At 43.8% G+C, this 13,144-nt stretch overlaps 2 protein-coding genes across 6 annotated transcripts in view; one reads left to right on the top strand and one right to left on the bottom strand.

The window, feature by feature from the left end:
• Positions 1–62: 62 nt before the first annotated feature.
• Positions 63–2,138, bottom strand: LOC6607771 (BUD13 homolog). The gene has a single exon (XM_002032494.2). The coding sequence runs from the start codon at positions 2,064–2,066 to the stop codon at positions 138–140; it is 1,929 nt and encodes a 642-aa protein (XP_002032530.1). The 5' UTR covers positions 2,067–2,138; the 3' UTR covers positions 63–137.
• A 468-nt stretch (positions 2,139–2,606) lies between these two features.
• The window catches only part of LOC6607773, a 36,897-nt gene continuing 26,359 nt past the window's right edge, over positions 2,607–13,144 (top strand). For 2 of the 5 annotated variants that reach the window (XM_032723526.1, XM_032723528.1), the window contains exons 1-2: positions 2,607–2,903; positions 7,434–8,256. In XM_032723526.1, the coding sequence (XP_032579417.1) occupies positions 7,648–8,256 (609 nt within the window). In that variant the 5' untranslated portion in view covers positions 2,607–2,903; positions 7,434–7,647. Of the gene's footprint in view, positions 2,904–6,068; positions 6,305–7,433; positions 8,257–13,144 lie in introns of those variants that run through there. The other 3 variants (XM_032723529.1, XM_032723530.1, XM_032723527.1) reach the window with 2 other exon arrangements.

The following is a 13,144-nucleotide window of genomic DNA, read 5'->3' on the forward strand; positions in this document are numbered from 1 at the left end:
CTCACCAATTTACATTCTTTATTTTCCAAAATAATTCAATAAAACATAGAAAACGATCAGTGTAATTTTTCTTTTCCTTTTTACAGGCAGTAGCTATATCTTTATTGCAACAAGAAAGCAAACAACGCTTGCAACATTCACATATCCTCCACGCTGTACTTGTAGGCCTCGTCCTGCACCGCCCTCCGTTCGTTCTGCTTGTCGAACCACCGCTGCTCGTAGCCGTTGGATCGATCGACGCCATCCCAGCGATATCCTGGTCGGATGCCAAAGCGGTTCTCCGGAAAGCTGCCCTCGTACTTGGGCATCACCGGCTTGTTGTCCTGCTGGTCGCGTTTTTTGCGCTTCTGGCGCATGTACTCCAGCATCGGGTCGTCGGCGTGCTCCTGCTCGCGCAGATGCCTGTCCAGATCCTCGTCGTTGGCGTAGCGAGCCACCGGTTTGGAGGCTTCATGGACCATCTCCTCCAGGCGGGACTTGTGATCTTCTATTTGCTTCAGGCCCTTGCCCCAGCGATCATACAGTTCCTTCTTCCTTTTCTCGTGCTCCTCCTTACGGCCCTGCTCGGCGGGATCCTCGTTGGCGGCATCCCGTGCTCGGTTTCCCTTTCTGCGAGTACTGCGCACCTGCACATCGCCATCGCGACCGGAAATCTCGCTGGACATTTTCTCGAATAGTTCATGTTCTTGGCGCCGCCTTTCGTCGGTTTCCTTCTTCAGCGATTTCGCATCCTGCAGTCCAGCTTTCTTGCCATCTAGTGTCTTGGTGGATTTCGGCTTGTGTGTAGGAGGTGGAGATGCTGATTTGCTGGGCGATGCCTTGGCCCAGCGACTCTTCCTCTCTTCCCTAAAGCGATTACGAGGCGGAGGACTCTGATTTCTGGGCGGGCTTTGGTCGGAGTCGCGACGTCTGCGTGGGGATTTGTCTCGTTTTCTGTTTGGACTTTGGTCGAAGTCTCGTTTTCTTCGCGGTGGCGATTGATCTTCATCCTTGGGTCTTCTTGGCGGGCTTTGATCTGAGTTTCTTCTCCTCCTTGGCGGCGTTTGCTTGTCATCTCTGCGTCTTCGGGGTGGGCTTTGATCTGAATCCCGCCTCCTTCGCACTGGATACTGGTCATTGCCTCTCCGTTTCCTGGGCGGACTTTGGTCGGAGTCTTTCCTTTCCCTTCGCACCGGAGATTGATCGTCTGCTTTACGTCTTCGAGGTGGGCTTTGATCAGAATCTCTCCTTCTTCTGGGCGGAGTTGAATCCTGGTCTCTACGTCGCCTGGGCGGACTCTGATCGGAGTTACTTCTCCGGCGTCTGGGTGGCGATTGATCGGAATCCCTTCTCCTTCTGGTGGGTGATGCTTTTCCCGTTCGTTTTCTTGGCGGACTTTGGTCGGAGTCGCGCCTTTTTCCGGCTGGCGATGGTTTGTCATTCCTGGCCTTTCTGGGCGGACTCTGATCGGAATCTCTCCGCTTTCTGCGAGACGGAGACTGATCGCCATCTCGCCCTCGTCTAGGAGGACTCTGATCTGAGCTTGCCGCCCTTCTTCTCCCCCTTTGAGGACTCTCTTCCCGCTTTGCTGGCTTTCTCGATCTCGCTGGGCTTAAATCCCTAGAGCTGCTGCGTTTTTCTTGCTTAATTCTTACGGGTGACCTTCGTCTGGAGGGTGAGAACTCATCCTTAACCTTGACAACTGTCGCCTTGCGTCCCCACATCTCCTGCTCCTCATCCAAGGGCTCCTGTTTAATGCGAATGCCAGGTGCTCGCGAGGATTCGTCGTGCTCTTCTTTGATTTCATCCTTGACGGCAATGTTGCGCCACTTGCTGCGCACATTGGGATCCTCCTCGATGTACTCGCCCACAATTTGGGGCGCATCTTCGCCGCCCAGCAGCAGATCCTCGTCCATTTCCAGATTATCATTTTCGTAGGCGTCGTCATCGATGATTTTCACTTTGGCGTTGGCCGAACTCCTTTTGTGCTTCTTCTCCTTCTTTTTCTTCTTCTTCTCCTTGTCGCCGGACAGGTACTTCTTGAGGTACTCCTTCTGGTCGATGACTTTGCCCTTTTGCATGGACATTTTTGTGCAATAAAAGCGGGAAATTGCAATTTATAATGAATTGTTTACGTTTTTTGGGCGCTCAATGTTACCGTTTGTGGTATTTGTGGAAATGCTAGAGTGCTGTTAGGCTGCGTTTAACAGCACGCTGTTAACAATATGCAGCAGTCTGGCAACGCCAGAGTGTACGAAAATCTTATTTAATTAATGATATACTCTGCTTGTTTTTCAGTACATTTATACATATACATAGCAAATATTATTATATAGATATGATTTGTTGCCATCTCTTGATCATTACGTTCTTAAAACCTAATATTGCGCATGAATTTAAATTATTTAAACTGCGCGCCTTAGTGACAAACTGTTAACCAAAAGCATTCGATAAGGCAGTTATGTTAAGGAATTAAGGTAAATATTTACACTTCTAAGTTTATAATGCGCCTAATTGCCTGAATAAAACTGTTGCTCATCAATAGAAGCATGCCATCTGCTTACCAATTTGCCTGATTGAAGCGATTAGTTTGCGGCCATTCGCTTGCACATCTCTAACTTCAAAGCGCACTGACAAGTCAACAAATTCCTTGTAAAGCCTTTAAACTCGCAACAGCGTCTTTTCCGCTGAGAGAAATTTCGCAGGAAACGCAGAGTAGAAATTTCGTAAAAATTTGTGATATCCAAAGCCCATTTTGAATTTAACTTTCGTTGTGTGATCGAAGAAGAGGAAATTACAACTAATTATCGTGTTGCATGGGCGTTGTTAATTGGGCCGCCGGCCTTATTTTGCTGGCGGCGGCGTTATCGGCGGCGGATTAACTTCTGGCAAAAGAATGTGAATGTTTCTGTTTCCTAGAAAACGTAAGTACTAAGCAGCCGAATAAGCGGCTTAAATGCGCTTAAATGGCGGATTAAATCGAGCCACGGCAATTATTTGTCTTACTTCCTGAAAACTCTGAAGTGGCGCGTTCTCTTCAGGAGACTAAGTGGAAAGTCCTCGAGGGCTCTTACTGCAGCCTTTTTGTGTGGAATCGGCATAGGGAATCGGCATTGGCATCACATGCCTGCCAGGATGTTGCATTTTGTGCGGCAGGGGGGCAGTGGGCCTAGGGGGTTGGGCCACTAAGTGACGAGGGGTGTTTAAGTGACGAATGAAATGAAGCGCAAAAACAAAGAGCACGCGGCAACAATGCCCGAGACGAACAACAATTGGCAGGAAAAGCGTTGGCGAAAGTCAAAAGGGCTGAGGATGAGCGAAGCGGGTTGTTGTTGGTGAGCAAAGGGTCGGGGGCACCCACATATTCACATTTTGAGTGCAAGAACGCGCGAATGGCATGCAAATTAATTCGCTTAACTGAGCTTTTAAAGCGCTCTTATTATATTCCGTTGTTTTGGTTGCGTTCTCTCCATTACCCCTTTTTCTGCATTGTTCGCATTTCTTTTTGCCCAGTTTTTTGCACTCGCATTCATGAAATTTAAAGCCCACGGCGTGCTTAACCTCCCTCCCCCTACCATCATCATTATCTCTCGCTCTGACGCACTCGCTCTTACGCGCGTCTCCTTCTCGCTCTCGCTGCTTTGTCTGCCGCGCTCTACTTCTGCCATCTCTGTTTCTGTTTTGGTGCTGTCCCACAAACAGCTGATTTTTTCAACGTGCTCTCCATGCCGCTGCTGTCTCGCTCGCACTCGCTGGCCCTCTCTGTCCCGCCGCATAGTTGTGTATAAATTCAAATTCCTTTCGAAATTCTTTGCAAAGGTTTGAGTCTGCGCTTACAGCACTTACCGCCCACATTCCGCTTTCGATGACTTTCGAAAGTTAACGGAGTGCCATTCCTTGCCCATTTTAGTTAAAATAACTATGTTCTTACCTTTGAAGCATCCAAGTCCTGCGCTCATATTGCAAACATTTTTGATACATATACATATTGTGTGTATTGTTTTTACTCATAACCGACTTGAAAAGTTAACGAATCCCCCAGATTAGCATGGAAATCCATGTACGTTTGTTTCCGTCTGCTTCCTTGCCAAGCCACCAGTGGATTAGATCTAATGCCAACTGGATGAAAGTGCCTCAAAAGTATCGATTTTGGCATTCGGCGGGGCTAATTATATGATTAGGACAACTATGGAGGCCATAGAACAACAGCTCGCAATGTGTACCCTAATTAATGAGGGATTACCATACGCACATGCCACTGTGTCTTTCCACATCCTGCTGAGACGCATAGATAAAATTTAAGGACCTTTGTTACATCGCATCATTATCATGCAAAGAAACTACGGTTGCCATGCCCTGCTCGCCTTTAAATCAGTGCAACAACACAACTGAGTCCTCGCCTCGATACATAATTAAATCTGGGCAAGGACAGGAAGGCCAACGGCAATGATTTCATATTAAGGTAAATTTTTCTGCTAATGGCGGAAAGTAAGGAGCATTAAATCAATTAGTCCTCTATTCGCGTTCGCCTGCCTGCAATCGAGATTCGGTGGAATGCACAAAGGGACCATTTCGCCTCGGTAATGGGGCAAAATTTAAACAAACAAACTGCTCAATTTATGGCCCAAATGAACTGCTGCGTTAAAGCCACCGACCGGTTAAGTGACATTTTCAGCATAATTAATCATTAATCTACTGCCGTGTTATATGAAGTCGCATAATTTATTTATTCGCTTGTATTACAAGTGCTGCACTGACAGTTTGGTTATAAGCTGACATAATAATTTTGCCAATAATTAAAGCAGCTTAGGCTTAGATTTTGCTTATAATTATAATAATGGCCAGTTTGTAGCGAGCATACACTTACATATGTATGTTAATTTTGAAACATACAACACACCGTGTGTCGTCATTTAAAACACAAGACATAAGACATAAGATGTTACTATAGTTACAAGTACATGGGCACCGCAGCTGCCTATATGCAGTGGGTATTCTAAGGACATTTAAAGGCACTCCGGCGAAACAATGAAATTGCGCCAGGTATGGCTGGCCTGGAAAAATGTCCGGATTATTGGAATTACTCGTAGACGGCGCGCGGACTTATAACTTTTTTATCCCCCGGCATTTGTTTTGCATAACTTACAGTTTAACTTCTTTGGTACTTGTTTAAAGCCTGGCCTGAAACTTTTTCGCTTATTAATGGGTCTTTGGCCGCAATCCAATTAAATGAACAACACTTAGCAGAAACATTGAATTATGCAAAGCGGCGCGCTGCAGGTTTATTCATTTATTCATTCATTTTTATCAATTTCGACAGCTGCGCCCCCAACTATTTAGCAGGCAAATGGAGTAGGTTAAGATATTTTTCTAGCGACAATAGTCAATCTACCAGAATTAATCGTTCACAGCTGCTCGGCCATAATTGTGCAGCGGGCTCAACAAGAAGCAGGAAAAAAAAGGGTCAAAATATTTGTTTAAGCCACTTGCCATGTCATCCGAGTATGATATAAATTCGTTGTGCGAACACTTAAATTGCATGCGTACATGAGCACCGGAAAATGCCAAAAATTTAATGTGTCATTCCAGCTTAAGACACAGAATAGAAACTAATTCGGAAAATTTTCCTGCCTACATGAACACACACCGGAAAACCCCCGGTTTAAATCGAATTTTGGGAGGGCGTGACTGGAATATATTTAGTAACTTATGAACCGCGTGCATACTTATTGTTATTGATGTCTCAGTTGCAACTTTGAACTTCGAACAACATACCAGTACTTTTCTAACTCTGTTGTTTGTAGATTTGTATAGATTTTCAAAAGTTTAAATTGTAATGTTTTGAAAAAGTATTCAAATGCTTGTGGTTTGTTTTGGCGCACAGTATGCCAGAACCCACCACGGTTGGAGTCTGCGCTACATGTGAGCTGCGAGCGAGAGCGAGAGAGGGAGAACTCTCTTAAGCCGCCTAACAGCGCACTGTTACGCTCATGTTAATTCCAGACGCCGCTATTCGAATTGCAACAAAAGTGGTTTGCTCGCTCGAAGGCGGTTTCAGTTCGATTCAAATTCCCAACGCGTCGGTTACACCGCCCGATCCTCCCTCTCGCCGCTAACGAAATACTATTAGTTGGCGCTACAAATTGGCGGAGAATTCGAAATCTCATATCGTGTCGTTTCGCAAAGATAAAGATTTGTCTATCGTATCGCGCCGACGCGTTTTGTTTATTGGCGATTGTTTGTGATTGTGCCGAATAACGGCAATCAATGTTAATTGGAAAAGTAACGGATTTCTTGGCCGACGTACTTAAATTCCGGTGCTTGTGTGCGTTTTCCTGCATTTAATTCATCAATTTAAATTCCTGCCCCCCACACACAAACACTCATGTGTGAGTGTGTGCGTGCGTGTGTGTCCGTCTGATTGTGCGAATGTGCGAGCGCAAAAGGCCGCCGCCAAAAATATAATTTGATCATTTCGAGAAAATCTCTCACATCGGCTGTAACAACAATAAAAGCAACAACACCACAACCAAAACAACGTAGTACAACCTACAACAACAGCAACAAATTCAAAACCAACGCAAAACAAAATAGAAAAATCTCTTCTAGCGGGTTATATCCATCCGAAAGGCTAGAAATTTCGGCAAAGAGTTTTATTTTTGCTCCACAAGGGCAGGTGTACGGGGCGTATGTAGAATTTTTACCGAAAACCGAAAGAAAAGCCGAAAATAAAAATATAAAACGGAAGTGTGGGAATAGCTGTGTCCATATACTTACAGATTTTCCAACACATGAAAGTGTAGACTTTGGTCCGAAACCCGAAATACGTAAATAGAATTGCGGTCTCGAAATTGATAATAATTCCGATGCTGAGTTGTAGTTTCTTAAAACGAACCAAAACAAACCTATTAATGGAAATGCTATAAAATTCGTGTAGACGGAAATTAAAAAAAGGCAATATAGTGCAGACTTTCGCTGTTTTCGCGTTGTTTTCATAATACACATCCAATTACCACCTTTATTTTTTTTTGAAAAGATACTAAAAAGTAGAAATGTCAGTGTCCGAAAAAAGTCCGCAACTGTCTCGTTAACTCGTAAACATCGATCGTATCGCATTAAATCTCTGTGTAGAGTTTTGAAACCTTAAAACCGACCGACTACTAGCTGGGTTTAGTGTAGAATTTGGAAACTGAAAAGCAGAAAAACCACGGTTTTTCCCCTGCTAATGAGCTTCGTCGCCAGTTTCATACATATATTCTGATTTGGTTTCTTGTTGGCCTACTAAAAGAAACTGGCTCACGCGAACCGCTCTAAACTCAAACTCGCAGTTTAAGTCGAGCTCAAGCCTCTCACACACACACTCCACACACACACGCACAAATGGCTCTGGCGGCGAAAGGTTTCCCAACCGATCTGTTTCTCATGTCTCTTTCTGGCCCATTCTGGTTTTTTAGGTCTCCAACGTGGTCGACGAGTCGTGGTCAAAACGAAAGCAACGTCATCGTAAGAGAGAGAACAAATCGGCGAAAAAGCCTTATAAACAAAACACAATTTCGTGGGTGTCTCGCATCGTGTGAGAACGAAAAGCTGGCGATACAAATAATAAACTAAATTAATTAAACTAAGTAACTGCGAGCGAGCAAGTAGAACAACCGAAACTAAAACAGAATGAGTGCCAACCGAAGAAGACGCACTGCATCAGCTGCGAGTGCAATTGCAGCAGCAACAGCAGCAGCAGAAGCGATATCAACTGCACCCTCCAAAGAGCAACTTTCTCCACCGATTGCTGGTGGCAGTGGTTCAGCTGATGAGGATTTACTGGAAATGCCTCGCATTTGCCGATGCTGTTGCAAACGGGATTTGAAATTACTCGGCTTATTCGAGGCCAGCCAACCAACACTGGCCAACACAACAGTGGCATCGAACAAATCATCGGGAACATTAGCAAAAACATGTGCGACAGAAGCAGAAACCGAAACTCCACAGACATTGTCCGCAAATCCAGTAAATCCCGGGACTAAAGCTACATCATCTCCATCAGAAGCAGCTACAACGTTGTCCGCATCCACACACCGCGCGTCCGCCTCCTTCTCATCCACCTCCTCCTCGTCCACATCCACGTCTCCCATGAGGCGTCGCACCACTAACACCACCGCTCCATCCGCTCCGCCCGCTCCACGTGGTCGTAGCAGCGATAATGCCGTCGACTACACCCTCAGCGGGGCCCACAGCAGCATGGACATTGTCCTCGAGGAGATGACCATTTGGATGCTCAATGTAAGTAACACCATATACTATACTACTATACTACCATACACATCCATAGCCGCTCCTTGACGTCCTTTATGAACTGCTCAGTAGCAACTGCTAGATGGCCTGGCCACTCCGGCCACCCACCCAATCAAGTTCTCTTCAGAGCATATCGAAAAGTTTCTATGGGTCGTGTTTAATTTTTAATGTGATTTATTCTACTACACGCATGCAATAACTCGGGCAGAAAGTATTGGAGCACAGTGTAGCCTAGTAATGTTAACCAATGGGTGTTTTGAGTTCACTAATCGAGCTATGCGAAACGTCATAGCTGTGCAGTTCTATAAATAGGAAATGAATATTTCCTTCTATTAATAGGAAATGTCACTGAAATCTATGAAATGAAAACTTTGACATCGGTCGGCTGGGCGGTTGGGCCAATGTGTCCAAGATTTCCATACATTTCCGCTGCCAGCAAGTGTGATATTATTTATTTAAGAGAGTTCACAAATGCTGTGGAAAAAACCCATTACCATGTTATGAATTCGGATCGTTCTTAATTCGGATTTGGATTTTATTATTTTTGAAGATTTGCATGTCATACATAAATAAACGTAGGGAGAAATAGGCAGCAAATTGGGAATGAATGTTGTTATTGTCATGTTCTGTGGAAAAAATATAATGAATATCTCGGATATCGGGTATTGGAAATCGGTAAAACAAACCCGTTTCCCGATTGATTATAATTTGTTTTTAATTTCTGTGATATTTTAAAGTTAATAGATCAACTAATAGACGCCCATTTCGTATAATAGCAATATGGAAATTTCAACTGACAATTTGTACAGGCGCGGAAACACCTCTTAATATTCTGCTGTATTAATTAAAGTAATTAGACGCCGAGTGTACTGCACTATGGGCTAGCTTTTTTAGCGTGTAAATTCCCCAGACGTTCTCGATTCCCTCAACTGACTGACTGACTGACTCACTACACTATCTGTGTGTAGAATGGGCACAACTTGCTTGTACTCTGCTCTGACATGCCTTTGTTCCGCCCCAGGATCTCTGGGCACCCAGGATTCCCTGCTCCCCGCTGCCCGCTCCCCGCTCATATGTTATTTTCTCTAATGCAGGCAAATAAATTAAATTGTCTGGCCATTCGCAAGAACCAAAAGTAAATAAATAAGGCCTTATTTATAATGCCGCAGAAGGTTTTCAACCGTTTCACATGCAATTTGCTACCGCACAAGATATGGTAATATTAATTTTGGGCCACATCCCAGCGTCAGTCTGTGTAATGTATGTTTTGAAAAGGGCTTAAATAATCCATTATCTTATCAGCAACACGTTCCGGTCTCGCTCGTTTTATTTGTTCTAATACCAACGAACCGACGAATTTTCTGGATTTTATGACGCTGTATCAAGATAGCTGCGTTCGCAGCAATTATCTGTTTTGGATACACTCATCAGTCTCTCGGATTCTTTCCACATTCTTTTTTTTACGTTTTTTAATGATACGTGACTTTTGGGTTGACCCTTTTGCCTAACAATCCAATCGTTTGTCCAGCTTTAATGACTGGAATGCTGGCAATGAGATTCATAATCAGCGCTGTTGGCCAAAAAGAGAAAAAGGGCCACATGTTTGGGAAGAAAGTGCGTTGTTGCATTGCGTTCCTTTTCCATTCAATGGCACCTCGATATTTTTCCTTGAGCAGAGAAAGCTGTGGGTAAAAGGCGACCCATTCTCAGATTTCGTTGCTTTGTATTGTTGTTAACCTACTCTTTTTTGGTGAATAAATCAGATTACTTCCCCCCTGACTTTTATCAGGGTTAAATCAGCGTAATTGTTTGGCCATCTTCTTATCGTTATCAGCCTAGATCTAATCAAAAGCCAAACAATTTGCTATATTTGTTGAGAAGGCAATGGGAACTTTGCTGGTTATAGAGCTCACATTTTAAGAGTATATCCATGGTGTGCTACCAGTTCCTTTTCATCATGGCCCGCAAATATTGTTGTTGTTGTTACCTATTTGCTATTCTTAACTTTATGCCACATTGCGTTGCGTGCCAATGCCTGGCTGTGTGGCAAGTTTGCATGTGTGTGCTTTTGGCCCTTGGGCGCCATAAACATTCAACGAATCCGGGTGGAGCCTTTTGTTTTCGGTCATCGAGGTGGCGTTCTTGACTCCGCTGTACTACACTTAACTCCACTCTACTTCATTTCACTCCACTCCACTCCACTCCACTCCACTGGACTTCAGTGGACTATGGCAAGCTTAAATCTTGGCTTTATGGAAGGCCTCTAATTGCAGAGAGTGGCCAACGTCAACGTTACTTTCCGGCCAATTATACGGCACCCGCTACTTGTGTTGCCCCATTGAGAAGGAACTGCCACGACCAGGTAGCCGTCGTCCAAAAACACCTCTCACTTCCACTACTCTTACTGCTGCTGCTGCTCCACTACTCCTCACTCATTACCAATAAAAGTCGCATGGTTGTGGTGGTGGTGGTGGTGGAGGAGGAGGTTGGGAAAACGGGTTTTCTTTTTTTGGTCGAATGTTATTCGTAATCGTATTCGTTTTCGCATTCGTGGTGTGCCACTACTGGATTGCCGCTGGTGGTGACCGTTGATTCTCAAGGTGTTGCATTAAAAATGCTTTGACCTTATGGGGTCTAAGTTTCGGACTGCAGGCCGACGAAACTCAACCGGCAATCATATAAATTAATCCAGCAGCCAGCAGAGTCAGCCGGTTATATCCATATATCCACACACTATACGGTTTGTTTGCCAACAAAACGCATTGATAAATGACTTAAAAGCATAGTTTGCGTCTGGCGGCGAGATTTGTTATTCGAATTCCGAGTTGCGGTATTGTTTATTTAATTAGTTTCGTCGGAAAGTGCGAGAATATGCCGCCGCCGCAATTGGGTTATACAGAAACCGGCTAAAGAATGAAATGAAATATCAAGTGAGATGTGTGTATAAAGCCCACTTGACGATGTATATGGAACTTTGTCACGTTACAAAGCGGATTTATGATCTTGCAGTTAAATTGCTTTCCTGATTTGCTTTTAATTGACGCGCCCGAGCAGCAGTAAGCACAAAAGCAAAAGAAGTTCTCGATTGCGAAAACGAGCTGGAATGATGATGATTTTAGTAACCACTTCCGGGATATGGCACATATGTGTATTTTGCCCGCCAATTGAATGGCGAAATAAAACGAGACTTTCGTTTTTCGTCTTTCAGTTTATAGTTGTATTGTTTATAGTTTTTATTTGTATTTCTTTACTTCTGTGCTTTGCATGAAAGCAAACTTTCTTTGGCCTGGCACGCCTCAAAGTTCACTCTCGTTCGTTAGCCGCCGCATTCGCTGTGCGTTTGTTATTTATTTGCATTTTCATTTTATTTTCATTTTGCCCGCAAAAAGGCCTCAATCATCAATGGAGTCGTTCCGGCGATTTAGCTTGGCGACCAGTCGTATTAATTGCCGGACAAATCTCTCATTAGGCCGCCAGGCAATTACCTCGACTTTACGACACCCATATGCGCTATATAGCAAACATATCACATGTGGCATATGTGTGCAATGGAACTGGTTGGTATATGTTATATTATATGCCTATGTAGATATTGTAAAAGTGCAATCAATCAAAGAGAGTGCGGATTGTATTATACACACGTAATTATCGGATAGCACTATTTACTTATCGGTTAGCCTTATGCACGCTTTTATCCAGCAAATTCAAGTGTGTGATTATCGCATGATGATCGGAGGCAGGCATATTATTTCCATTTAAGCCCCATATACTACGAGTACCTTACGATTGTCATTAATGATGATTACACACGCGTGTTATCCGACTGCGCATAACGCGACCGTACTTATTTATGTGCGTGTGACTGTAGTAAGGCCCCGAAAATCAGGATTTTGAAAACTGAAAACTGAAATCTGAGAAGAGAGAAGAAGAGGTGTGAATGCCTGCCACAAGACACGATCCTCTCGGCCATCTTGAAGATGAATGCGATGGCGATGAGTGGCCAAAAACACAGAGAAATATACTCGAACATTTAAATTGCATTACACGCGGGGCCTGTAAACATTTTCATTTGGCCGCCGGGAAAGTTTCTCCTTGCATTAAAAAACAGAATCTCTTTCGTTGGTATACCTGTTTCTTTTTGTTTTACTTCCAGCTATCTTACTTGACCAAAAAAAAAAAAAAGAAAGCAGTGTGTCAAGGGAGCACTTTTCGTATCTCGCCATGTGGTTCAAGTTTAAAGTTGTGGGGCACGAGATTAGCTACCTTATCTGCACTTCTAAACACTTGACAACCATAGAAACGTGATTACAATAAATGTATAGCGAAAAAAGGAAATACATAGATGGATGGATAGTTAGACACAAGCCAGTTTCGAGGGTGTTTGTTTATATCACTTTATGAGTGTTATCTATGTCGGTTTAGCGCACTCGGCGATTGCAGCTCCAGTTTTTCAACTCGGATTTGGCAACATTGTAGTTGCGCATATTTTGCCACCTTTTTTCTAATTACGCCAATAGTGGGCCTCGTAAAATGTCGATTAAATTATACAATAAACTAGCAGGCCATTAAAGTAAATAGAGACAAGCTAAGCTAATGATCGGCGATCGTTCGAGTGGATGATATCGAAACGAAAGCAATCAAAACAATCTTCCATTGCGTCAGTTTCATGTGGCTGACCTCTTCTGAGGAACTTCGAATGAAATGATAGACAGATAGAAAGATAGAGAGATAGATAGATAGATAGATAGAGAGATAGATAGATATATACAGAGAGAGATAGATAGATAGATCCTCTATCTAGCGAGCTAGTCTCAATTAAAGCGACGAGTTGGGGGGCACAACAGTAATCGCTCTCTAGGCTAATTCGTTTTAAAAA

This window comes from Drosophila sechellia, chromosome 3R, assembly GCF_004382195.2.
Source record: "Drosophila sechellia strain sech25 chromosome 3R, ASM438219v1, whole genome shotgun sequence".
NCBI classification, from domain to species: Eukaryota; Metazoa; Arthropoda; class Insecta; order Diptera; family Drosophilidae; genus Drosophila; species Drosophila sechellia.